This window comes from Equus quagga, chromosome 13 (genome assembly GCF_021613505.1).
Source record: "Equus quagga isolate Etosha38 chromosome 13, UCLA_HA_Equagga_1.0, whole genome shotgun sequence".
In the NCBI taxonomy this organism is placed as follows: Eukaryota; Metazoa; Chordata; class Mammalia; order Perissodactyla; family Equidae; genus Equus; species Equus quagga.
The window spans coordinates 17135426-17161108 of NC_060279.1; the positions used below are offsets into that span (position 1 = coordinate 17135426).

The 25683-nt window shown below is 39.4% G+C and overlaps 1 protein-coding gene across 5 annotated transcripts in view; it reads left to right on the forward strand.

The window, feature by feature from the left end:
• NPL (N-acetylneuraminate pyruvate lyase) overlaps positions 1–22589 on the forward strand; it is a 42205-nt gene extending 19616 nt beyond the window's left edge. For 3 of the 5 annotated variants that reach the window (XM_046683199.1, XM_046683197.1, XM_046683201.1), the window contains 7 exons: positions 352–427; positions 8312–8404; positions 9681–9829; positions 9954–10000; positions 12275–12380; positions 15487–15526; positions 18160–22589. In XM_046683199.1, the coding sequence (XP_046539155.1) occupies positions 352–427; positions 8312–8404; positions 9681–9829; positions 9954–10000; positions 12275–12380; positions 15487–15526; positions 18160–18344 (696 nt within the window). In that variant the 3' untranslated portion in view covers positions 18345–22589. The remainder of the gene's footprint in view (positions 1–351; positions 428–8311; positions 8405–9680; positions 9830–9953; positions 10001–12274; positions 12381–15486; positions 15527–18159) is intronic. The other 2 variants (XM_046683198.1, XM_046683200.1) reach the window with 2 other exon arrangements.
• Positions 22590–25683: the final 3094 nt, after the last annotated feature.

Sequence of the window (25683 nt, forward strand, 5' to 3'; positions counted from 1 at the left end):
TCCAGTAGGTAAAAGGCTTCTGAGTTCCGTGAGCTGCTCTAGCAAATTAATCAGCCTGAGGAAGGGGTTGTTGCCACCTCCTGTCTATAACCAGTCAGTCAGAAGCATATGTGATAACCTGGGCCTAGGACTGACATGTGAAGGCAGTTGGGGGTGGGGTGTAGTCTTGTGGGACTGAGTCCTTAACCTGTGGAATCTGACTATCTCTGGGTACATAGTGTCAGAGTTGAGTTGAACTGTAGGACACCCAACTGGTGTTGGAGAATTGCTTGTTGGTCTGGGGAAACACTCACACCCACACACATCAGAATTGTGTCCAGACCCGTAACGGTCATCTTTCTTCTTTTGAAGGCCCAACATGCAGCAGATATAGGAGCTGATGGCATCGCTGTCATTGCACCTTTCTTTCTCAAGCCATGGAACAAAGGTGAGTTGATAGGTCCAAACACACAGGGCCTCACATAGTCCACTTCTTTTTGCCTTCATTCAAAATGGTTATATTTAATTTGTGAAAGTAAATGTTTATGGACTGGAGGCATGAAGTTGCATTGGTGTAGCAGTTCTCCCAAATATTTGGCCTCCTTGGATCCATAAAATAAGACTATTAAACAGCCTCAACTCTTTTGCCAAGAATTTCCATTGAATCATTCACCAAGCCCCGGGTCAACCTATAAGTGCCTGTGTTTGGGTCAGGGGTCCACTCCTTGTCCAATCAGTTGTGCAGAGTAACAGTCACATGGGAAAGCATGGGACCATTTTTCTCAAAAAAGAGAAATATAAATGATGGGCCTTATGAGACTACAGATTTTATTCAACGTTGAGTCAGTGATGAACTTGAAAAGAAGTTTCACAGAAATATCCATTGTCTTCCAAAATATCAAGTTACTCCTTTCTCCTTCTCCTCTGCTTTCTCTATAGAAACTGTTTGTGGTTTCCAAGTATACTGAGTCTTTTTAATCCTTTTGATTAGCAAAAAAAGAAATACAAATTTTAAAATGATTAAAAACAGACAAGATGTTATTTGTAGGCAGGATTAAGTAAATCCACAACTAAATGTATGCTGGGTCAAAATTACCGTGAAATATCACCTATTATTGATAGAAGAAAATAGTTGTTAATATAGATAAGTAATTTAAATATTGCTATTTTAGGAATCTAGAATGGAAAAATTTTGAAGTTTTTTTCCACATGGTTTAAAAAAATTTTACATGAATACCTTTCCCAAAAGATAGACAAAGGAAAAATAGCATATTATACATAATAATTTTGTCAGAAATATTTATTGTAGACAGAATACATCATCACAGTATTCAGAGGAAATACGTAAGATTCTCTCTCCTACTATCCAAAGCGTAAGCAATTCTGCTGGATTTATTTATCATCTGCAGTGATGTTGCAGTTGAACTTCACATTGGATGATGTAGGAAATCCCAATTCCTTAGTAAACAAGAGTGAGCTCTCTTCTGATATATCTGGATTTCTCCCAAAAAGGGAAAAGTACCAAACTATGGTTGAGTTATTTTGCAATGTGCCACTACTCTTATAACTTCCCTCTTTGAGTGGTTGTTCTTTATCTTTTTATTGTAGAATTTTCTCAGTTACAACTTTATTATTTTGATTCTAATGCAAAGTCCTTGTTGTTCACTGACCATACTTAGCTGCCCTCTGGGGCAAAAGAGCAAGAGTCCTGCTGATGGTCTTCTGCTTTTTATAAGAGTATTTCATGAACCTCTCTTAATACGTGGGAAGGTTTGCACCAGTTTTGTGGGGTTTTTTAATCCATGTATCAGAACTTTGGGTCTATTTTATTTCCAGTTTCTTTTTTTTTTAATTGAGGCAACATTTGCTTATAACATATACATTTCAGGTGTACATCATTATATTTCAATTTCTGTGTAAACTGTATCATGTTCTCCACCCAAAGACTAATTAACATCCATCACCATACACATGTGCCCTATTACCCCTTTCACCCTTTTCCCTTCCCTCCTCGCTCTGGTAACCACCAATCTAATCTCTGTATCTATGTGTTTGTTTGTTGTTGCTTTTCTCTTCCACTGAGTAAAATCATACAGTATTTTACTTTCTCCACCCAACTTATTTCACTCAGCATAATACCCTCAAGGTCCCTCCATGTTGTCACAAATGACAAGATTTCATCTTTGTTATGGCTGAGTAGTATTCCATTGTGTATATATATCACATCTTCTTTATCCCTTCATCCATTGATGGGCGTTTAGGTTGTTTCCAAGTCTTGGCTATTGTGAATACAGTGAGGAACATAGGGGTGCAAATATCTTTTCGCATTCGTGTTTTCATGTTCTTTGGATAAATACCCAGAAGTGGGATAGCTGGATCATATGGTAGTTCTATTCTTAATTTTTTGAGGAATCTCCATAGTGTTTTCCACAGTGGCTGCACCACTTTACATTCCCACCTTTTCTCCACATCCTCTCCAACTCTTGTTATTTCTTGTCTTTTTAATTATAGCCATTCTGATGGGTGTGAGGTGATATCTCATTGTAGTTTTGATTTGCATTCAGTGGGTGTAATGCCTTCAGCTTTGTTCTTTTTTCTCAGGATTCCTTTAGCTATTTGGGGCGTTTTGTCATTCCATATAAATTTTAAGATTCTTTGTTCTATTTTTGTGAAAAATGTTCGTGGAACTTTGGTAGGGATTGCATTGAATCTGTAGATTGCTTTAGGAAGTGTGGAGATTTTAACTATGTTAATTCTTCTAATCCAAGAGCACAGAATATCTTTCCATTTCTTTGTGTCTTCTTCAATTTCTTTCAACAGTGTTTTATAGTTTTCACTGTACAGATCTTTCACCTCTTTGGTTAAGTTTATTCCTAGGTATTTTATTCCCTTTGTTGCAATTGTAAATGGGATTGTATTCTTAATTTCTCTTTCTGCTACTTCATTGTTAGTGTATAGAAAAGCAACTGATTTTTGTATGTTGATTTTGTATCCTGCAATATACAATGAATAAATGTATTCATTTATTATTTCCAAAAGTTTTTTAGTGGATTCTTTAGGGTCTCTATATATAAAATCATGTCATCTGCAAATAGTGACAATTTCACTTCTTCCTTTCCGGTTTGGATCCCTTTTGTTTCTTTTTCTTGCCTGATTGCTCTGGCTAAGACTTCCAATACTATGTTAAAGAAGCGTGGTGAAAGAGGTCATCCTTGTCTGATGCCTGTTCTTAGAGAGATAGCTTTCAGTTTTTCTCCATTGAGAATGATATTAGCTGTGGGTTTGTTATATGTGGCCTTTATTATGTTGAGGTACTTTCCTTCTATACCCATTTTATTCAGAGTTTTTATCATAAATGGATGCTGTATCTTGTCAAATGCTTTCTCTGCATCTATTTGATGCATCTATTTAGATGGCCATGTGATTTCTAGTCTTCATTTTGTTAATGTGATGTATCATGTTGATTGATTTGTGGATGTTGAACCATCCTTGCATCCCTGGAATAAATCCCACTTGATCGTACTGTGTGATCTTTTTCCTGTATTGTTGTATTCGATTTGCTAGTATTTTGTTGAGGATTTTTGCATTAATGTTCATCAATGATATTGGCCTATAATTTTCTTTTTTTTTGTCTGGTTTTGGTATCAGGGTAATGTTGGCTTCATAGAATGAGTTAGGAAGCTTCTCCTCCTCTTCAATTTTTTGAAAGTTTGAGAAGGATAGGTATTAAGTCTTCTTTGAATGTTTGGTAAAATTTGCCAGGGAAGCCATCTGATCCTGGACTTTTATTTTTTGGGAGGTTTTTGATTACTGTTTTGATCTCCTTACTGGTGATTGGTCTATTCAGATTTTCTGTTTCTTCTTGAGTCAGTTTTGGAAGGTTGTATGATTCTAAGAATTTGTCCATTTCTTCTAGATTATCCAATTTGTTGGTGTATACTTTTTTGTAGTATTGTCTCATAGTCTTTTGTATTTCTGAGGTGTTTGTTGTAATTTTTCCTCTTTGATTTCTGATCTTATTTATTTGACCCTCCTCTCTTATTTTCTTGTTAAGTCTAGCTAAAGGTATGTCAATTTTGTTTATCTTTTCAAAGAACCAGCTCTTGGTTTCATTGATTTTTTCTATTTTTTTTTTAAATCTCTATTTCACTTATTTCTGCTCTGATTTTATTATGTCCTTCCTTCTACTGATTTTGGTCTTTGTTCTTTTTCCAGTTCCTTTAAGTGTACTGTTAGATTGTTTATTTGAGATTTTTCTTGTTTGCTGAAGTAGGCCTGAATTGCTATAAACTTCCCTCTTACAACCACTTTTGCCGTATCCCACAGATTTTGGCATGCCGTATTTTCATTTTCATTTGTCTCCATGTATTTTTTGCTTTCTCCTTTGATTTCTTCATTGACCCAATCATCATTTAGTAGATTTTTGTTTAATCTCCACATGTTTGTGGCTTTTCCAATTTTCTTTCTGTAGTTGATTTCTAGTTTCATACAGTTGTGGTCAGAAAAGATGCTTGGTATTATTTCAGTCTTCTTAAATTTATTGAGACTTGTTTTATGGCCAAATATTCAGTCAGTCCTGGAGAATGTTCCATGTGCATTTGAAAAGAATGTGTATTCTGAGGTTTTTGGATGGGATGTTCTGTATATGTCTACTAAGTCCATCTGGTCTCATGCATCATTTAAGGCCAATGTTCCCTTATTGATCTTCTGTTTGGATGATCTATCCACTGATGTAAGTGGAGTGTTAAAGTCCCCTACTATTATTGTGTTACTGTCTATTTCTCCTTTTATGTCTGTTAATAATTGCTTTATATATTTAGGTGAGCCTGTGTTGGGTGCATAGATATTTACAAGTGTTATATCCTCTTGTTGAGTTGTTCCCTTTATCCTTATGTAATGTGTTTCTTTGTCTCTTGTTACAGTTTTTGCTTTAAAGTCTATTTTGTTTAATATAGGTATTGCTACCCCAGCTTTCTTTTCATTGCCATTTGCATGGAGTATCTTTCCAGCCCTTCACTTTCAGTTTGTGAATGTCTTTAGGTCTGAAGTGTGTCTCGTATGCAGCATATATGTGGGTCTTGTTTTTTCGTCTAATCAGCCACCCTTTGCCATTTGCTTGGAGCATTTAGTCCATCGATATTTAAAGTAGCTTTTGATAAGTATGTACTTATTGCCATTTTGTTACTTTTTCTCTGGCTGTTTTAGCAGTTCTTCTATGTTCCTTTCTTCTTCTCTTGTTCTCTTCCCTTGTAGTTTGATGGCTTTCTTTAGTATTATATTTGGGTTTCTTTCTCTTAATTTTTTGTGTATTAATTATAAGTTTCTGGTTTGCAATTACCATGAAGTTTATATATAATAATCTACATATATAATGATCTATATTAAGTTGATGGTCTCCTTAGGTTGACCTCCTGCTAAAAGCTCTACTCTTTTACTCCCCTCCTCCCACATTTTATGTTTTGATATCATATCTAACCTCTGTTTTAATGTGTATCCATTACCCTCATATCATGGAAATAGGTAATTTCAGTAATTTTGTCCTTTGACCCTCTTATTATCTTCATAGGTGGTTGATCTGCTACCTTTACTGTATTTTTGCCTTTACCAGTGATTTTATTGTGCTTTTTTTTTTTTTTTTGGATAATTTCCTTATTCCTATTTGTGGCCTTCTCTTTCCCACTTAAATAAGTCCCTTTAGCATTTCTTGTGAGACTGGTTTCTTGGTGATAAAAGTTCTTTAATTTTTATTTGTCTGGGAAACTCTTTATCTCCACTTCTATTCTGGATGATAACCTTGCCAGGTAGAGTATTCTTGGCTAGAGGTCTTTTCCTTTCAGCACTTTAAATATATCATGCCACTCCCTTCTAGCCAGTAAGGTTTCTGCTGAGAAGTCGGCTGATAGCCTTTTGGGGTTTCCATTGTATGTAACTTATTGCCTTTCTATTGGGGCTTTTAGGATTCTCTCTTTATTTTTAATTTTTGACATTTTAATTATAATGTGTCTTGGTGTGGGACTCTTTGGGTTTATCTTGTTTGGTGTTCTCTGCAGTTCCTGTACCTGGATGTCTGTTTCCTTCCTTAGGTTAGGAAAGTTTTCAGCTATTATTTCTTCAAATAGATTCTCTGCCCCTTTGTCTCTGTCTTCTTCTTGGACCCCTATAATATGAATGTTGGTATGCTTGATGTTGTCACAGAGGTCCCTTAGACTGTTCTCGTTCTTTATAATTCTTTTTTATTTTATCTGTTCAGTTTGGGTGAGTTCCTCTAGTCTTTCATCCAGCTCGCTGATCCATTCTTCTGTATCATCTCCTCCACTGTTGAGTCCCTCTAGTGAATTTTTCATTTCCAATATTGTATTCTTCATTTCTGATTGGTTCCTTTTTAATTTTCCAGTTCTTTGTTGAAGGTCTCACTGAGTTCATCCATTCTTCTCCCAAGATCAGTGAGCATCCTTATGACTTTTTGTTTTGAGCTCTTTGTTAGGTAGATTGTTTATTTCTGTTTCTTTAGTTCTTTATCTGGGGTTTTGTCCTATTCCCTTACTTGGAACATGTTTCTTTACCTCCTCATTTTGCCTCTTTCTGTGTGCTTATATCTATGTATTAGGTAGGTCAGCTACATCTACCAATCTTGGAGATGTGGGCTTATGTAAGAGATGCCTTATGGGGCCCAGCAATGTGCTTCCCTCTCATCACCTGTTCTGAATGTTCCAGGAATTTCCACTGTCTGGACTGTGTATGCCCTTTTGATGTGGCATGGTTGCTCTTGCTGTGGGCACACGTGTAGGCTAGGCTGGCCCCTGGGCTGTCTGGTTTAAGGCTCAACTGTGTGTAGCTGCTGTAGTCAGTTTAGTCACTTGGTGGGTGAGGCAAGCCCCTGCATGGGGCTGGCTGCAAGGTCTAATAGCACACACCTGCTGCTGTTTAGCTGTTATGTAAGTCAGGCCCCCAGAGTGGCTGGTGCTAGGCTTAGGAGCTCACAATTGCTGTATGCCTCTCATGAGGCTCCCTGCAGTGCAAAGCTATTGTCAGCTCTCTCAGGAGCACAGAGGGGTGGATCCAGCCCCAGGCGTGGCAGCACACAATTGTTTCAGGCATTGGAAGGTGCGGCAGATCCCCCGTGTGGCTATTTGAGATGGCCAGTGGCACAAGTCTGCTGTGGCTGATATGCCCTACCGCCCATGGGCTTACATACCCCACCAACACAGGCCCACCCCTCACGCATGCCCTGCTGAGGGGAACCCATTCACCCTGCTGCAGAGATCCCACACGCCCCACTTATGTGGGCCCACAGGCTTGCTGGTGGGTAGGGCCTGTCCTTCACATAGGCTGCCAGCCCTGGCTGAGCTGAATTAAATCGGTGCTCTAATGGGAGGGGCAAACCCCTGTGCTAACAGGCCAGAGGGAGAAATCCAATAGCATCTGCCAGCATCTGTGTCAGCACGCCTGTACTGGGTCACAATAATGGCTGTCACCAGTGTCTCAGTCCCTAGAGAGATGGGACCAGCTGTTCCTGCCTCTGTGAGATGCACTCAGAGCTTAGCAAGTGAGTCTCTTTTACCAAAGGACTGTGTACTTTTCTTTCTTGTGTTTTTGTGTTAGAACAGGTGAATCTATGCGTGGGCCCTTTAAGAGCAGGTTTTTCTTTCTCTGAAGTTTTATAGTTTTTCTGGGGGTATTCCCATTGCTTGTAAAAGCCAGAAAAGCCAAGTATTATGGGAACTTGTCTTGGTTGTGCCGAATTCAAAGGCTGGGATGCCTATTGTGGCATAGATCTCCCACTCAGATCTCCCCACTCCTTGGGGAAAAGCTTTCCTGCCTTTAAGATTGCTCCTGGCCGTGAAGCACCACCCTAGGATGTGGTTTTCCCTCAGCAGAGGGGTATTTCTGCCTCTTCCACCCCTGTCAGTGTTGTCCCTTGTTGTGGGGGTTCTATTTTTCCAGTTTCCGGATCTCTCTCACAGGAAATTGTTCCACAGGTAGTTGGAGATTTGTTGCGTCCGTGGGAGGAGGTGAGTTCAGAGTCCTGCTATGCCGCCGTCTCCCCAGAATCCTCTACACCAGTTTTTTTAATAACAGTTTACTATGGCAGGAAAGTGATCATCTTGTTTTGGCTTCTCTACAGAAAGGAAAATAAAACTTTCAGTGAAGTCAGTTGCAAAGACATTGCAGTAGCAATCTCGGGGATGGTAAGAGTGGTCAAGAACTTTTGGCTTCCAAAAAGGATGGTTACATTTCACTGGAGGGTTCATTTTTTTTTTTTTTTTTTTTACCAGGGAAAGCCAGTGTTTTCTGCTTGTTCACACTATGACTTTTCCTGCTGTTCTTTCAGATGTCCTGATTAATTTCCTAAAGGAGGTGGCTGCTGCTGCCCCTGCACTGCCATTTTATTACTATCACATCCCTGCCTTGACAGGGGTAAAAAGTAAGTACTCCTTCTTTCCCTCCATGTCTCACGTCTTACTCTGTTTCGCTAAGAAACCCCCACTCCATCCCACCGCACCCCACCCCACGTCACAAAAGCATGACACTATTGCCTAGGTGTTCCAGTTGCTTCAGAATAAGTCTCTCATCAAAAATAAGTCAGCCCTTATCAATCACTGACACCATCTTATAATGAAGGTTAAGTATGAAAGATGAGTTGACCCCTAGGCACGTCCACACACTTTGTGTCAATCACACACCTCTCCTTCTTATATGGGGAGGTACAGCCTATACGCCCCATAGGACAGGGACTGTGTCTACCTTGTACCCTACTGTATGCTCAGTGCCTGGCACTTAGGAACATACTCTGATCCCTTCTCACTTTTCTTCTAGCTTTTCTTTTACTATTATTATTATACTTCTCCAGCAAGAAGATTATTGCAATTAGATGAAATTTCTTAGATTATTTTTTAAATCCCATTCCTTTCTAAGTTCCTTAAAAGAAAAACAGAAGCTGTGCTTTATAAATGTGTAAACATTCATCTACTGTCTTCAAGGAAGTGAAGCCTTGGAGCTATATTTTTTGTTTTTTTTAAAGATTGGCACCTGAGGGGCCAGCCCAGTGGCGTGGCAGTTAAGTGCGCATGTTCCCATGTGGCAGCCTGGGCATTCGCTGGTTCAGATCCCAGGTGCGGACATGGCACTGCTTGGCAAGCCATGCTGTGGTAGGCATCCCACATATAAAGTAGAGGAAGATGGGCAGAGATGTTAGCTCAGGGCCAGTTTTCCTCAGCAAAAAAAGGAGGATTGGCAGCAGTTAGCTCAGGGCTAATCTTCCTCAAAAAAAAAAAAAGATTGACACCTGAGCTAACAACTGTTGCCAATCTTTTTTTTGTTTTAATTCTCCCCAAAGCCCCCCAGTACATAGTTGTAGATTCTAGTTGTGAGTGCCACTGGTTGTGCTATGTGGGACGCTGCCTCAGCATGGCCTGATGAGTGGTTCCATGTCTGCGCCCAGGATCCGAACCCGTGAAACCCTGGGCTGCTTAAGTGAGCACGAACTTAACCACTCGGCTACAGGGCCGGCCCCTGGGGCTATAATTTGACAAGTACATGGGAACTACTCAGCAAGGGCAAGTGATTATGTCCAGTCTGCAGTCAGTTCCAGCTGAGAGCAGCCCCTGGTAGCTCAATGCAGATGTGTAGGTCTCTTTGAGATGTTATTTGATATTTTCCGGAGGTGTGCAGATTAATGAGTCGTTTATTGTTTTGAGCAGTTCGTGCCGAGGAGGTGTTAGATGGGATTCAGGAGAAGATCCCCACCTTCCAAGGGCTGAAATTCAGTGACACAGATCTCTTAGACTTCGGGCAGTGTGTAGATCAAAATCGCCAACGACAGTTTGCTTTCCTTTTTGGGGTGGATGAGGTAAGTCACCCCCCTGGCATATCCCAGTAGGTTAGTTTCCCTCCAAAACAATTTATGTAGCTTCTTATGTAGTAGCATCTTTTTCTCTTTTTCATAAAAGTGAATACTCTTTGTTTCTGATTAGCAACTGTTGAGTGCTCTGGTGATGGGAGCTACTGGAGCTGTGGGCAGGTAAGTATGACTCATTTTTCCCAACGGTTATAAATGTACAGTCCCCCCACAGAGACATTCATCATCTAAGTAGTTGTATTTCTTGCATGTACACCTTTTCTAATAGAAGCTGCTTTTCTTTCCCACATTCTTTCAGTGAAAGGGAATTAAGTAGAGCTTAGCAGTTAGCAACTCAGTCGTTATTAGAATCATCTGTTGCCTTAGCGGTGTGGCACACAAGCTGAGAGCATGCACCGAATTTCTTTGTCAGAAATCATTTGGTTACAAATAACAGAAACCCATTCAAACTAACTTACATGAAAGAAGGTAAGTTATTATAAAATACTGGGAGATTACATAAAACCCAAGAGGCGGAAGTACAGCCAGGCCTCAGAGAGGATGAGAACCTGGAACTGCAGAGCCCTCAACAGCCAAGGCAGATCCTTCTACACCTTTGGCCCTTTGGACTCTCACCTCTGCATCTCTCTGCACATCTCTTTATTTCCCTCTGTCTTTCTTTCCAGATGGGCTTTCTCTGATTCCACTTGCACATGGCCAATCATGATGCCCAAATGTAGCATCTTAGGATGTCACTAGATAGCACTGCCTAGTCCAGGTGTCCACCTAAAATCCAGTCAGCTGCAGCCAGGAAAGTAGAATCACTGCTCAGCAGAAGGCTTAGGGAAGGTGGGCAATTCGATTAGCATGTCCACTGCACGTGTTAATCTAATTCATTAGAAGTGCACCTGCAAGCAGATTGATCAAAATATTTGCATTAACTGAAAGTATGTTTCCTCCAAGTAGGAAAAGTACAAGGGAAGCAAAGTAATATTCATAATGTGTCTGGGTGAGTGAGGCTTTGAGGAAGAGTAATTGAGTTGGATGGTTTTAAGGGCTTGTTCACCAACCAGGGTGGCCTGCAGTATCCATCACCACTACAGGGACATTTCTACCGAGGAAACCAGAATGCCTGCATCTGCTGAACATGGAACATTTTTTTCCCCTGGAAATTCTTACTTTTTTGACTTTTGTTTTTTGACCTCCATACTAGATGTTTTAATTCTGTCAACATAATCTATAAGCAAAGTGCATTTGGTTAGACTTCGTTTCTTCTTAATTATCATCACATTCCTCTTTGTCTAACTGAGGATACACCTAAGACCACTGGGATTAGAATTTTAGTAATCTGAAACTCTTCAGACATTCATGTACGTGTCGTGACTTAGGGATATTTCACATCTGCAAGTGACTTATCTCCGCTCATAGATTTTATTTTTCCTTAATTTATTACCAGAAGATGATGCGACTTCACGTTCCTGGAATCCCTTGCTGTTGACTCCAGGGTCTACATATATGAGGTACCAACAACATTCTGTTCTTGGTACATCAAGATAAATACATTTTTCTGATACTAACTTACTATATGAGAAGTCATTAGAAACTGAGGAAACATCCTTGTTACGAATTTCTATAACCTTCTGCCTGCTGGTTTCCCTAAGAATTCCATGATTAGTCTAAGATAATTTTCTTTATTGGTACGGTTAGTGATTTTTTTTCCAAGTCCACAAGAACATTTTATGAGATCAAATAACATTCTCACCTTCATTTTTGTTCACTTGTAATAAAAGTCAGCATGAAGTGATGGAAAGCCTCTGTGACAATTCTGTGGCCCTTTTTTGAGCCGTAGTTTGTTCACAGTGAAATAGAAAACAGGTCTATCTGGCAGGACTTTGAGAGGATTAGACATAATTTATGTCAAGCACCTGGAATATAATAGACACTCAACAAATGGTCTTTCATTTTATTATTATCATTATTAATATTATTAGAAACTAGGTAATAAATAAGTTGGCAAAGAATTTAGGTCATCTGTTGGGATTTGCCCCTTTTACTGTGGTGCTCCATTCACCCAGTTCCTCAGCATAAGACTTTAGGACTCTCCTCAGATACTGCATTTTATCCACGGTTCTTACCCAGCACTACACCTCTGTGTGGGCCCTGGGGCAGGTGCCGGCCTCAGTTGCTCCCTAGCAAATACACCTCCATCATTCACTCTTTTTTCTTTTTCCTAACTATCTTTTTTCTGTTTTTCTTCCTTTATTTGCTTTGGTGTTCTCTGCCTCCTCCTGGCACTGCGTGGTCTCGCTGGAAACCTCAGAACTTGAAGAAACCTGATCCTCTGATAGATTAGGGCCTAAATAGACTTCTGGAAGTCCTGGCGTATTTTTTTTCCCTTTTAAGCAGCAAAGGGGTTTGAAGATCTGGACCTTTCTCACTGAGTTATTGATCCTGCAGGATGTGCTGTTTTCTTTCTAGCACCTATAATTACCTGGGAAAAAAGACAAACCAGATGTTGGAGGCTTTTGAACGAAAGGACTTCTCTTCAGCCCTGAACCATCAGGTTAACTTTTTCTTCACTTCACATAAATCGCAGCCTTTTTCTTCCCCACTGGATAATTCTTATTCTCTCTCATCAGCATTCCTACCACGCCTGCCCTCATTAAAATCGCCTAGCTGCCTCTTTCTTTGCTTTCCTTCTGTTCCTTACTTTTTCTTGTTTAAAACCAAACCTGTCCTTGTCATCCATGTTCCCTACATGTCTAATCAGTACAGGCCCCATACGGGAATGACTCCTCTCTGGTCCTCCTAGAAATGATCTTGTTTTTACTGTATGTTCAAAGTATTTTTGTGACTGTAAAATAATAGTGATAGATTTCTGGGGAAATGACCACATGCTATCCCCTTGAGGACGTCACACCTGAGTCACCAGGGGATATGTGAAGCTGGTAACCTAAAATGGGGAGACTCAATCCAAAGTCAGAGCAGGTCAGTGCTCTTCACCCTGGAAATGTGCTGAGAACTGAAAACATCCACCAGGCAGGAAACAAGAGCCTTGTGGTTGATCCAGGAGAAGATACTGACTTTGAAACAGGAAAAGCAGCAGGAGCTGATATGTTACAGGGAGGACCCCAGAGGAAATGGTGGTTGCTATTAATGTTACATAGAGGACAACCTCTCTGTGCAGAAAATGAAGAACCTCACTGAAAGGTAGAACCAGTCTCAGCAGCTGAGTAGGGTGTGTACTTTAGACAAATGGGATGAGGTAGAAAGAAATAGGGTAGGCACAAGCAAAAGACTTTTGGAGGCTCAAAGGCACAGGTGTTTTCAGAGTAATAAAAGCGACTGAGAGGAGCATCCCAAGAAAATAAGTGGGAATGAAAGGCATAAGCAAGATCAGGGCAGGTGGTCCGTCCCAGTAGAGCTCAGATAAGGGGTCTTTTTGAACTGAACAGGCCACCATCAGGGCAATCAGAGATTACAGAGCAGAAGTGCAAAGCATCCTGGAGGTTAGAGGAAGTGACCTGAGCTCCAACCCAGAGAGCATATGAGGAAGCAGTTGCCAGGAGTGATTAATAATCCCCCACCCTTTAGTCCTGAACAGTGAGCCAACCTGAATCTACATTCTACGTAAAGTTTAAATACCTTATTTAATTTTCCCTTTGTTCAGCCCCAGACCCAGTGAAGCTGAGAGCAGGAGCAGGGTAAGGACTTAGGAAGCTATGCCAAGTAAACTAAACATTGGCAAGACTTTGGTTTAAATTAAGATAAGAGGTCTGAATTGTACGGACTCTGCCATCTCTTTGCATTCACGGTTATTATCTTTTCCCTTAGTTTCCAAGAAAAAGTTATTTCTGAAAATTCCAGCCCGTTCTGAGCTGAACGACAGGGAAATCATAGGATGGAGCAAACTGAGACAGCTGTGATATGGACCCTTTCACTCAGTGGTTTCTTTTGTTGGCTGATCCAGTTTCCATCTTTTTTTCTTTTCCTTTAGTCCCACTCAAATAAATCATCCCACTCAACAGTATTGGTAAGGAATTTAGTTTACCACATTCTCTGTTTCTTCTTACTGAAGGCAAGTGGGAGTGGGTCTCATTTACTCATTTATTCATATACAAAGGGCTGAGCTGAGTGCAGAATTTCAATAAAGCTGGTCTCTGTCGTAAAGGAGTTTGCAGTCAAGTGAAGAAGCAGACAAGTAAAAAGTTAGGGCTAAATTTATTCATTATCATGGACTTAAATGCCCTCTGTTATGCTTACATAAAGGAAATGACACGTGTACAAAGATATTCCTTACAGCATTGTTTATAATAACAAAAGGTGGAAACAACCAAATATCCATCCATAAGGAAATCGTTAAATACATTATGTTTGAGTTATGCAATGGAATTACATATGGTCCTTTATAAGGATGAGATATTTTGTATGTACAGATCTGGAAATATCTCCATGATACATTAAGTATCAAAAAGCAGCAAAGTATGGACTTGTGAATGTAATGTGCTATAGCTTGTGTATGAGGGGAAAAAAGAACATATATATATATATATATATTTGTTTGTAAGGCTCTGGGTATTAAAATTTTATTCTGCATTGAATTTTTTATTAGTAGTATACAATTGATTAAAACAACATAAAAGTAAAATGTTATTGAAAATGCATCTCTTAATGAGATGGACGGGAGTCTTCTTTTAATGAATTAGTTCATGAATTCATGGATGAATATTACTTAATGCTAGGATGAGTTAAAGTTCAGCATCAGTACTATTTCTGTTTTTTGTTTGCAGAGAAATAAGTGCTGTGAAACCCCATTCCTATAAGTTAGTAGATGAGAATAGAAGAAATTTTGCTATAGAAGTGTCACTCAATTCTTTGAACGGTTTTTTAGTCATATGCCAAAAATCACGGAATGCTTGATCATTTAATGATTTTCAGCTGACAACCTGAGTAACAACATTGAAAGCAAAAAATTGAAAACTCTATGATTTTTTAGAGGACTTGTTATCCATTAATTAGAGGAATCACTCTGTCACTCTTTGTCAGTGCCAATATCAACATTTTGATTGGCTCCTTTATTTGGTTCCCAGAGGTGTCCCTAGGCAGTGATATATGAGGTATGTTTTTCAAAAATGGGAGAAGGACTGTGAAAGGGGAAATATAAAAGGACAACCTGCTCCTCCATTACATGTGAATTCTTATTCTGATCAGTTTTAGAAAATAGCACTTATGGAAGTTGAGGCTATAGAAATTAATTCCCATAAATCTTAGCCACAGCCAAGTGCCCCTTAGGTATCTTGGAAAGTGCCCCAGAGGTTAGTGTGCTCCTCTTTGAAAACAACTGTGCCAGCTGATCAGTTTACCTACATAAGCCAGGTGGGTAAAGGATGCCTTCCCCCATCTTATCTCTCTTGTACAATTCTATTGTTGGAGCTTCTTTTCTGCGTGGGCCCATTTTCTAAAACTTGTATGTATGAAAAGATCCTAATATATCCTGGATGGATCTCAACCATCCTCATGTGGCTGTCTTTCTCCACTCTGACAGACCTTCAGAAAACTAAGGTGTGTGGACTTTTTAGTTTGGGGTTTCTGCAATTTGACCTCTAAGTGCTTGAAGTTGTTATCACAGTTCGGTAATACTGACTATACATTTGTTTATTCCTTTTCAGTTTTGTATTCAGAGATTCATCAACTTTGTGGTCAAACTAGGTAAGTTTCCTGCTTTGTCTGCTACTGGAGAGCGTAAAGGAAATGGACTTTTCTCTGAGGGTTTGGGAGAAAGTGAGGAGGGACTTGCATCACTTTCTCTGAAGGTTCAACAAGAACGCCTTTTAGTGCTCTGTTGTGAGCAGAGTTTTATTTCCAAAACTAACCTTCAGGGCCAACCCTATAAATTGGTGAAGTACACCTAGTTGGAGGGACTTTGGCCCCCTTCTACAAATCTCTCTCCTCCATTTTAGCACTTTGTTCACCTCCCGACTCTGCACACACACCATTTTTTGTTCCTTCTCTCCTATACCAGCAGCCCCCCCCTCCCTTTACTTGCCTCTGCTCATTAAAATTCTACTGCCCCACTGTGGCTGATTTCAGCCTAAGTGCTTGGAAGAAGGGAATCTGAATATAGATCTTACTAAACTGTGAATGACTGACAGCTCTCCCAAGAGTATTTGCAATTTAAAGAGAGTTTATTCACAGGTAAGCTTAAATGGATGGAGGTTTGGATGACAATGTAAAATTTGAGGAAAATGTTGTGAATTTGAGTAAAGAAATCTCTCCAGAGTCTCCTAAGTCTTATCCCATGGCAAATGACAAATGCCACCATTCACTCCATTTCTATAAGAGATTGGCCCTTCTTGAGAACCTGGGTCAAGTCCAGGAAAAGTTTTAGGTTTCTTCTTGGCAGATCTCCCACCTCCTTTACAGAACCTTTCTACCTCATCCTGGCAACTCCTCCTGAGCGCCAAGCACCTGTTATGTGTTATGCCCCTCATTCTCACAGGGTTCTCAGCTAGCTACCTTAATCCTGCAAAGACAGTGTTTCCCATTTGCTTTTCCACCTTCATGAGTTTTGTGGTATTTGTGTGCTACCAGTGCTATTAATTGCCTATTATTATTCCCTTGTTGTAAGCAATGCTTTTCACACAATTTTGGGTTTGGTATGATATTTATATGTCCCTAAAATGCATTAAAGTAGATATCAAACTATTAAATTTTTAAAAGAACTAAAAGTTTACCTGTGTATATAAGATCACTTTGCACACCAGCCATAATATTGCAGCAGTTTTGCAAAATATAGCTCTAAGATGTTAGCTGAAAGGATTGTCTCTTTGGCCATAATATTTGCATTTTAAAAGGGGACTCCTGAAGGTAGTTTTTATGATCTAGAAGAACATATCTTCAAAGAACTCATTTCACACTGCCTTTGGGGTTCTAGTTTTCGTGGTTTAGTCAAAGAGAGACTTATCTTAGTAAACTTTTAGTCTTATAAAGGTAGCTCCCTATTCCACCATATGTAATAAGCCTATGAGGGCCATTTTGCATTCATCAAACTATATTCTATATATTTAATCATGCTAGTATTTTTCTTCCCAATGGTCACTTGTTACTGTAACTAAGTTAACTTGGATCTGAGAATAATAGCCAGTTAAGAAAACAAATATCTTTCTCTCTGTGCTGTGTTCTGGATTATTTCCTTAGCTCAACCTTCAAAATCACTAATTCTATCTTTAGCTATGTTTTCTCCTATTTAGTTTCACTAATTATATATGTTTCATTTCTTTTTGGCTTTATTTCACGTTTTCCTGTTCTTTTTATATTTTAGCCTATGGCTTCTACTCCTTCTTTTATCTCCATGAAGTCTCTTTTGGAATTTTGTATCAGCTGTTCTCAGGATGTGAAATTTGTCAGTTGTGCATTTGCTGGCTCTCATGTGGCTTCTTTTTCCTCACGTGCTTAGTAATTTCTGAACTCATCTTCAGAACTGTTGTTTCCTGGGGAATCCATTGTGAGGTGTCCTATCAAGAGGTTTTACATTTGCCTCTGCTAGGACACTATAGTTTTACCAGTTCTAATCAGTCTTTAGGGTAATTTCTTAGTCTGGTTCCTATACCAAGTGTGCAATGCAAATATGGGTCCATATTTCTGTATAGCACAGGATTGGCATTTCTTTCATATGATCTTTTTCCATCCACAGCCCAAGCTTCTTTGCTTCTCTATCCCCAGGCCAATGGGCTGGATTTTTTTCTATTGCTTTTCCTAAAAGGCTGGCTACCAGTTTCACAAAGGGAATTTAACTCCAGCTCCTTGCTGTGCACAGACCCAAGGCTTCATTTTGCATTCCTGCTCCAGTGTTATAACACCAGCTCTAAAACAGTGGCTTTGAGTCATAAACTACTTTAAATAGTACATTTCTCAGGGACTTCTTAGATGTGCTTGAATTAAATTCTGTCCCGGCAATGAAGTCCTACATCATTTGATCAACAACAGTATATCCCTAAATCAGATGATCCTCACGGACCATTTGGCTTCAGTTACTCCTCACCACCCTGACCTCTTTATCCCTGATCCCTTTGGTCCCTCCTTGCTTTCGAGGTTGACTTTGAGTCTTCATTTTATAGTTTGTCAACTTGTTAAAAATGTTCCCACGTTTCTATGTATTTGAATAAGGAAGAAGGATTTCCTACATCTGCTCAGTCTGCCATATTGACTAGAAATGTTCCCATCTTTTAGTACCCCCTTATCCTATCACAGTAGTCACTGTAAGAATGTGATCTCTTCTTTGGGATGTTTGTGGTGAAGCTGACAATCCCAGTCACGTTTCCTCATTTGTTTTTCCTGTCTAGGTTTTGGAGTGTCACAGACCAAAGCCATCATGACTCTGGTCTCCGGGATTCCGATGGGCCCACCCCGGCTTCCACTGCAGAAGGCCTCGAGGGAGTTTACGGATAATGCTGAAGCTAAACTGAGGAGCCTGGATTTCCTTTCTTTCAATGATTTAAAGGATGGAAACTTGGGAGCCTGTAGTTAGTGCCTCTCTATTAAATCAGAGTGTGTACATTGAGATATAATCCACCTTGAATAATCAAGAACTTTTTAGAAGAACTTAAACTAAACTCTTTCCTAGCAAGTGAAATCTCACATCAATCAACAAGTATTTAAGTACCTACTATGATCCTTAAAAAGTTTTATTTTGTGAAGAGGCAAAAAAAGGAGTGATGAGCTGTAAGTCATTCAATATTTCACAAAATATTTGTGGAGAAATTTCTCCTTGTATGGATGAGATGGAATCAAGAGGAAAATTTTAATTGGTTAATTCCAGCTGTCTTTAGGAGGTCTCATTATCTTGATTTCTGACTCTTAATCCCATTTTAAGCTTTTCTAATTTCAAACCACTATAACGTACTTTCATTTTAATAAATATTCATTTGGAATCTAGGGCTCTTGCTTTTAGGCACGCCCACTAACTTTAATGCCAAATTACAACATGCCTCAACTACACACAACTGTTAACACACCAGCTCCCTTGGCTGCTCAGTCTAACTCAAGAACATCTGCTTTCAGATTAATTGCAACATCACAATTTTCCCCCCAAAACACTGGGTAAGGTAAAAACTTGCTTCAGTTCTTATAACCAAAGGTCCAGCTAGGGTGGTTTTCACATAACAAAGGAAAGGTCTTCCCCAAAGAAGAATTCAAGTCTCCGCTTGTCGCTATACAGAAAACTCAAAGTTTCAAACAAAGAGCTCTGCTCTGGGCACCACGAACTTCCCCTCTCCTCACTGAGAAGAAAGTCTCTCCCCCGTAGCACCCTGAACTATTGGAGGCGAAGGCCTTTTTGTTTTTCTTGCTTGAGAAAGACTGTCCCTGAGCTAACATCTGTGCCAATCTTCCGCTGTTGTGTATATGGGATGCTGCCACAGCATGGCTTGATGAACGGTGTGGAGGTCCACTCTGGGGTTCCGAACCGATGAACCCCAGGCCGCCAATGTGGAATGCTCGAACTTAACCATTATGCCACCAGACTGGCCCCTGTCCATGCCTTCTTTACTCTTTTCTTTCTCCGTAATATATCTCTGGCTGTTCAGTCTCCTTTCTAACAAACCCTGGTGTGTGCTTTCTACTAAGACAGTATATTGACAGTTAACCCCTGGTGATGTTAAACTTGATTATCCAGTCTGTTAATTACCTGAGATTTGGTTTTTGTTTCTTCTCTAATTAGTCTGCTCAATGGCAGAGGAAAAGTATTTGCAATTCATATCAGTTTACTCTTTAATTCTTAAAATTAAAAAGAGAACTTTTTCAAAATGAGAATTATAAATTATCAGTGGACTCAGTTATCTTTTCTAACCCTCTCTTCAATTGGTCAGCTGGTTAAGAAGAGTTACATTTGTATCTCCTCTTTTTTTTTCTAGTTATTTTATTGAGGTCGTGTTGGCTTTCAACATTGTGTAAATTTCAGGTGTATGTTGTTATATTTCAGTTTCTGTGTAGATTGCTCCGTGTTTACCACCAACAGTCCAGTTTTTATCTGTCACCATACATATGTGTCCCTTTACCCCCTTGGCCCTCTCCCCACCCACTTTCCTCCAGTAACCACTAATCTGTTCTCCTTATCTGTGTTTGTTTAACTTCCACACATGAGTCCTCACTCCTCTTTTCGCCCAGGAATGACATATACTGTTTTCTCGTATTTCTTTCTCTTTCAGGAGTAAGGTATCTGAATTAAAAATTGAACCACAATGGGTTATGTGAGCTTATATTCTATCACATTGAAACTTTTATTTCTTTATAGCTGTTAACTTCTTGAAAGAAGAAAAGTGAGGTTTTTGTTACAATGTTTGGTTCTGGATGCGATATCCTTACTTAATGATATTAAAGCCAAATTAATATTTCAGTGAAGATAAATCTTGGGCATCCACTAAGCAAAGAACTCTGTTTTTCTGTTTTTGCTCTGTGAAGTCGAAGTTTAGAGGACTTTTAAGATGGTTAATGAAATCTTCTGAACACAGAGTAATATCATGATTGAAAATGATAGCTCTACCTATTTTAACATGCAATTCCTTAGAAATGAATGATTATATATAGCAGTAGGTTACTAATTCATCACAAGTAAAATTTTGGAATATTATGAACTTACTATTATCTTTGAATTAGTTTTTAATGTTAAAACTAAAGTAATGATGTGAAATATTTCATTCAACACAATACTAAAAGCTGATTTTTAACCTCTGTTTCAAGATGGAAATCTGAAATCGTTTCATTGGGGATGGTTGGAAGGACAAAGTGGTTTCAGGGCTGGTTTTACTTAGGATCTCTCTTGGGTTTATTCAAAGTTGTAGGAAGATAACCAGAGTGTGTGGGGTTGGTGGGTAATGTGCATTGTTCCTCAGAAAGGCCGTTTGCTACAACTTGAGGGAAATTTCCTCTTTATGATCACCTGAAGGGCACAGAACATCTCTGCTCTCAGGAATCTGAAGTCTAAGAGGAGGCGAGGCTGGGCTGGGGGACTTTCTAGAGTGACTCTGTAACCCAAGGCCATGTACACCCCTGGGCTCACCTAGGCTTTTCATATGAGGAGAAATGGAATGGGACATACATGCCCATCAAATCAAGAAGAGCAAACAATGTATCTAACTCATTTAACCATCCCTCTTATCGCGTGCTCACTCAGCCCCCAATTTCCTTCAATGAAACTAAGGAAACTTGGAACCAAAATTATGCAAACAGCAGAGCTAAGCCCTAGGTAGAGGTGGGACATCACCTTGCACTTGGGTTTCTGGAGCTGAGAAATGGCTACCTGGTGGACAAAATAACTGACCTAAATCATGTTTTTCTTTGTCAACCCCTTTGGTGACTCTTAGGAAATCATTTGATACATAGGAGACTTCTTTTGCAGTTTAAATTAGACAACCAAAAGAAAAAGCTTACAGGAATTTCTTAAATTTTATCACACAGTAAATGTAATGGAATGGGTTCCACAAAATGCATACAGAACTCGTATCCAGCAAGACTTGTTACCTACACGAGTACACCGGTTACAGGGAGTGTTCAAGTTCTGTGCCAGGTGGATCACCTAAGGAGACTGGACATCAAGTGTTCACCCCTGATACATCTTCTATACAGCAGCTGGGATTCCTTTTATAAATGCCAGGGTCCCGGGTTTGAGCCATATGTTAGGTGAGGCCATGTAGGCACAGAAGTGTTTGCAAATGCCAACCTTTGGTGTGAGGAACAGCCCTCCTCCCACCCATTAGCCAGCAACCTAATAGAGTTATCTTTGAGGTCCTAGAAGTGGGCTCCCCCTAGCAGGCAAGCACATCAGCATCTCAGAGTGCTCTATAGTCCAAGTCCAGTTTGCCCCATTTATAGGTCACCCTGCAGCAGGTAGAAGGAGGTGGTACAATTATCACGTAGAACGTTCCTGGGAATCCTTGGACTGGGGTGAAACAAAGTGATCCGCCTCAGGACTTCATCGAATAGGCACATGTAAAGCATCTTGTACTGAGGGCTGCAAATAATATTCACAAGCCTAGATTGTCTTCAGGTTGCAATCGCTACCTGGACTCCCCAGAACACTGATCCAACTAGCGTTGTCCTTTTCCTAAGGAAACAGCCTCAATCAGCTTCGATGTGCCAATTTGAACAGCCCTCCAGAATCAGTTTACTGAGTATCCACTTTTTGCTCTTGTGCTCGTCTATATAGAACCGCGCCTGTCTGTAGGTCTTCCGTCAGGATCACTCAGTACGGCCAGAGGAAAGTGACGGAGGATGGGGGTGCAGGAGAAGAGAGACCAACTTCCATGAGGTGGTGAGGGAGGGTGCTCTGATTCCATCAGACTTAATCTGAGATTAGGAGGCTGGGAAGGAGCCAGGCAGGTAAAGAGTGGCAGAGGATGCATTCCAAGTAGGAGCCACAGATTTGACAATTCCAAGCCACAGAAGAGTCTGGAGTGTGAAGAACTGAACAAAAGTCGGTGGACTAGAGTTCAGACACCAAGGAAAGAATAGGAAGGAAACAGTTTAAAGGAAGGAGACAGGTCCTATAAGCCCTTATAAGTCATAGGAGCATTAAACTAAAGGTGTTTTTCTGACTATAACTTTATTTTTAGTGTAAAATAACTATAAGCCCCACAAAAGATTGAAAAATTGGTAAAGGAAACAGTGCAGAAGGAAGAAAAGAAAGTTTACAATATGCCTTTATTATATTATAGTTTATGTACAAACTATATTGTTACAAATTGTTGTTTATAAAGTTGTTTTGTGGAAAAATTGATATATTTTTCTATTTGAAATCTTTAGTTTTCTTGGGTTTGGATAATAGGGATCATGATTCTTCTGGTTAAAATTAAGCAAAATATTTTTTACTTTAGTGGCTTTTTATTTAGCTGTCGGGTTTTCAGGAGTGAATTAAACATATTATTTAAGGATAAGTACACTTACATTCTGTACCAGATAATTCTAGTATCTAAACCTTTACAGGCACGATTCTGATGTCTGTTTTTTTCTGCTAGTTCTCACTCCTGGTACTTTAGATCCTCACATCTTGTGATTTTTAAATTTGAGATTGTGTTCAATGGAACTTTATATGTGGGAATTATTTGAAGTCTGGATGAAACATGCATTCTACCCAAGAGGACGTGGTTTTAATTCATCCAGGTGATTTATCCCTGCTGACTAGTGACCACTTTAAAATAATTGACTTGAGATTTTGGGGAGTATCACAGGAAGTGAATCTTTTTTTTCCCTCTACCCAGCATGTAGTTTGTAACAGACAAGTTTCCCTAATATACTTTTCTTTGGGGTTTGTTTTTTGTTGTTATACTGTGTTTGTTTTTCTTTTTGTTTCATTGTTGCCGTTGTTGTTCACTGTTCACTGAAGGCGTGAGGCATCCTGGCTGGCTGTGCGGTGGTCTCAGCCTCTGCTCTGGTGGTCTCATCCTCTGCTCTGGACAGCCTCCAGGCTTGGTCTCCTTTCTCCTAAGCCCCATGCAGCTCTTAGTAAAAGGAAGGTCAAGTTCATCAGGGGTCAGCACACTCTTTCAGGGCAGGTGCTTAAACAGGGTTCCCTTGCCTCTTGGAATTCATTCATTCACTTCATGTTTCTTTACCTTTAAGGCATTTTCATACTTTCTTGGCAGCACAGTAATGCATTTTTTTAATTGTATTCAACATTTTTGTTATTTTTCAGTGGTATTATTTAGGGCATCCTCCCTCCCCCCTATTTTTTTTCAAGCTTTTAGAATCTTTCGCTTTAGATACCTCTTTTAAATACAGCAAATTTATATTGTGCTTACGTGTTCCAATCTGACAGTCATTTTCTCCTAATGGGTGAGCATATCCCATTTACCTTTATTGAAAGTTTTTCTAAAGTAGTTCATAAAAATACAGTACGTTCTATACTAGTATCCAGTAGAAAATTACAAATTCTGAATATGTGAAACTATTTAACATTGAAAAAAAGTAAAACCCCATAACCTTATAGAAAGGTATTACTGGTATGAGCGAGAGCTGGTATAAAGCAGGCAACAAAATGCTCGAATATACAAATGCACGGGGAAATAAAGCTTCACACTGTAACATGAGAATCGTAACAGCAAATGTGAATATCATGTTTCGATGACTATGTAAGTAAGAAACAAGCCAAACTGTAAAGTTAAACTAATTCCTATAGAATAAAGGCAGAGAAAGCAAATATAACTGTAAAAGTGGAAAAAAGCAAGTTGCAAAATCCAATGAACTTGAATAAATTTCTGTACAAGTAGCCACAGAACTTGTAGATAAACAAATGATTTAATAGAAATTGGTACAATGGATATAGAAAAATAATACATGGGATTGACTTCTACTGTCGTGCTTGCTTGTTAAAGCAAAAAAAGCAAATATTCACTGACCTATATGCACAGCAAGCCATAAAAAAGTAATAATTCTAATAGAAATTGGCATTTCAATGAATACCATGACTATATTAACAAGGAAGAATATAATTTTAAAGGTATCAGATATGTTTTATTCTTCATCCTCAAAATCTGGACACTCATTTCTGCTGGAATCCAGGTTACACGCTTCATCTGTGACATTCATCACGTTAAGAGTCATCAGTCCTTTAAGTCATAGCCCATTATCAGTACCATTATTCCACTTTTTAAAAATAATTTAACTTTTCTCTTGTTTTAAAGCATTGCATTTGCTGTGTCTGGGTACATTTCAGGCCCTGTCCTTATTTTCTCCAACTCTGTTTTGTTTGCTCGGTTAGTGGGCACCCACAGTTGTTCTCAGCAGCATCCTTCTCTGGGTCTACAGCATCATTTGAACTTAACGGTAGACCAAACTCTCCCTGGCTTTTGAGCCATGGGTTACTGTAGTGACACGTTTAAAACTAAATCTTGGAAGAATGATCCAGATTCTGCCTCTGATCAGCTTGGTGTTTTGTGGCTTGTTATTTTAACAAAATTATGCCTAGTGGGTGAAATGTACATTCTTACTGGGATGTTCTGGGTTGGTGCCTTTTGTCCCTAAAGGGTGGCACATCACTTTTTGTGCTCTAGGACATACTGATCACTGCAGCTCACCCTGGATCCTTATCTGTACACCTCTCGGCAACCTTGCTCTTGGTGGGGCCTCAGCCTTTCAACCATATATGGGTGCAATGAACACAATGTGATTTTCAGATGTTATGTTTTTTTAGAAAAAAATAGTTTTAAATATGGTGTATGCCAGGTACTGAACTTCACATGCTTATTTATTCTTTATACTTACTTTATAATGTAGGTAATGATATTTCATCCAATGTAAGATGCTATTGATTGTAAGACATCATTATTTTATATACCTCTGAGAAAGAAAAAAACAGATAAAGTTTGACATGCCATCTCATTCCAGAGATATCAAAATGTTTTGTAAAAATGTGTTTTAGAAGTGATACAATATAGCATCTTCCCATTTTTAAAATCAAGTAACTGTGGCAGGAAGAAGTTAAATATCTTTATCAAGGTCACACATGGTCTGTGGCAGAGCCATGATATGAATCTTAACTCCGTAACACTAGACCATATTTTACACCTGGAATCTTAAAACCATTTGTCTACTATTAACAACACCTCTTAGCCAGTGTTCAAGATTCAAGCCCAAGGAGCTACTGATGTAGTGGAGAGTTGGGTTCAGTAAAGTACGAAATGGCAAACAGTATAACATGGTTGTATGGGAGGCAGGGCTGCCTCGTGGTTATGAGGATGACCTCAGATCCAGGCTGTGTGGGTTCAAGTCTCAGCTCCACCATTTACCAGCTGTGTGACCTACAATATGTTATTCAACTTCTCAGTCCTTCAGTTACCTCGTCTATAACATGGAAATTATATCTACCTTCTTGT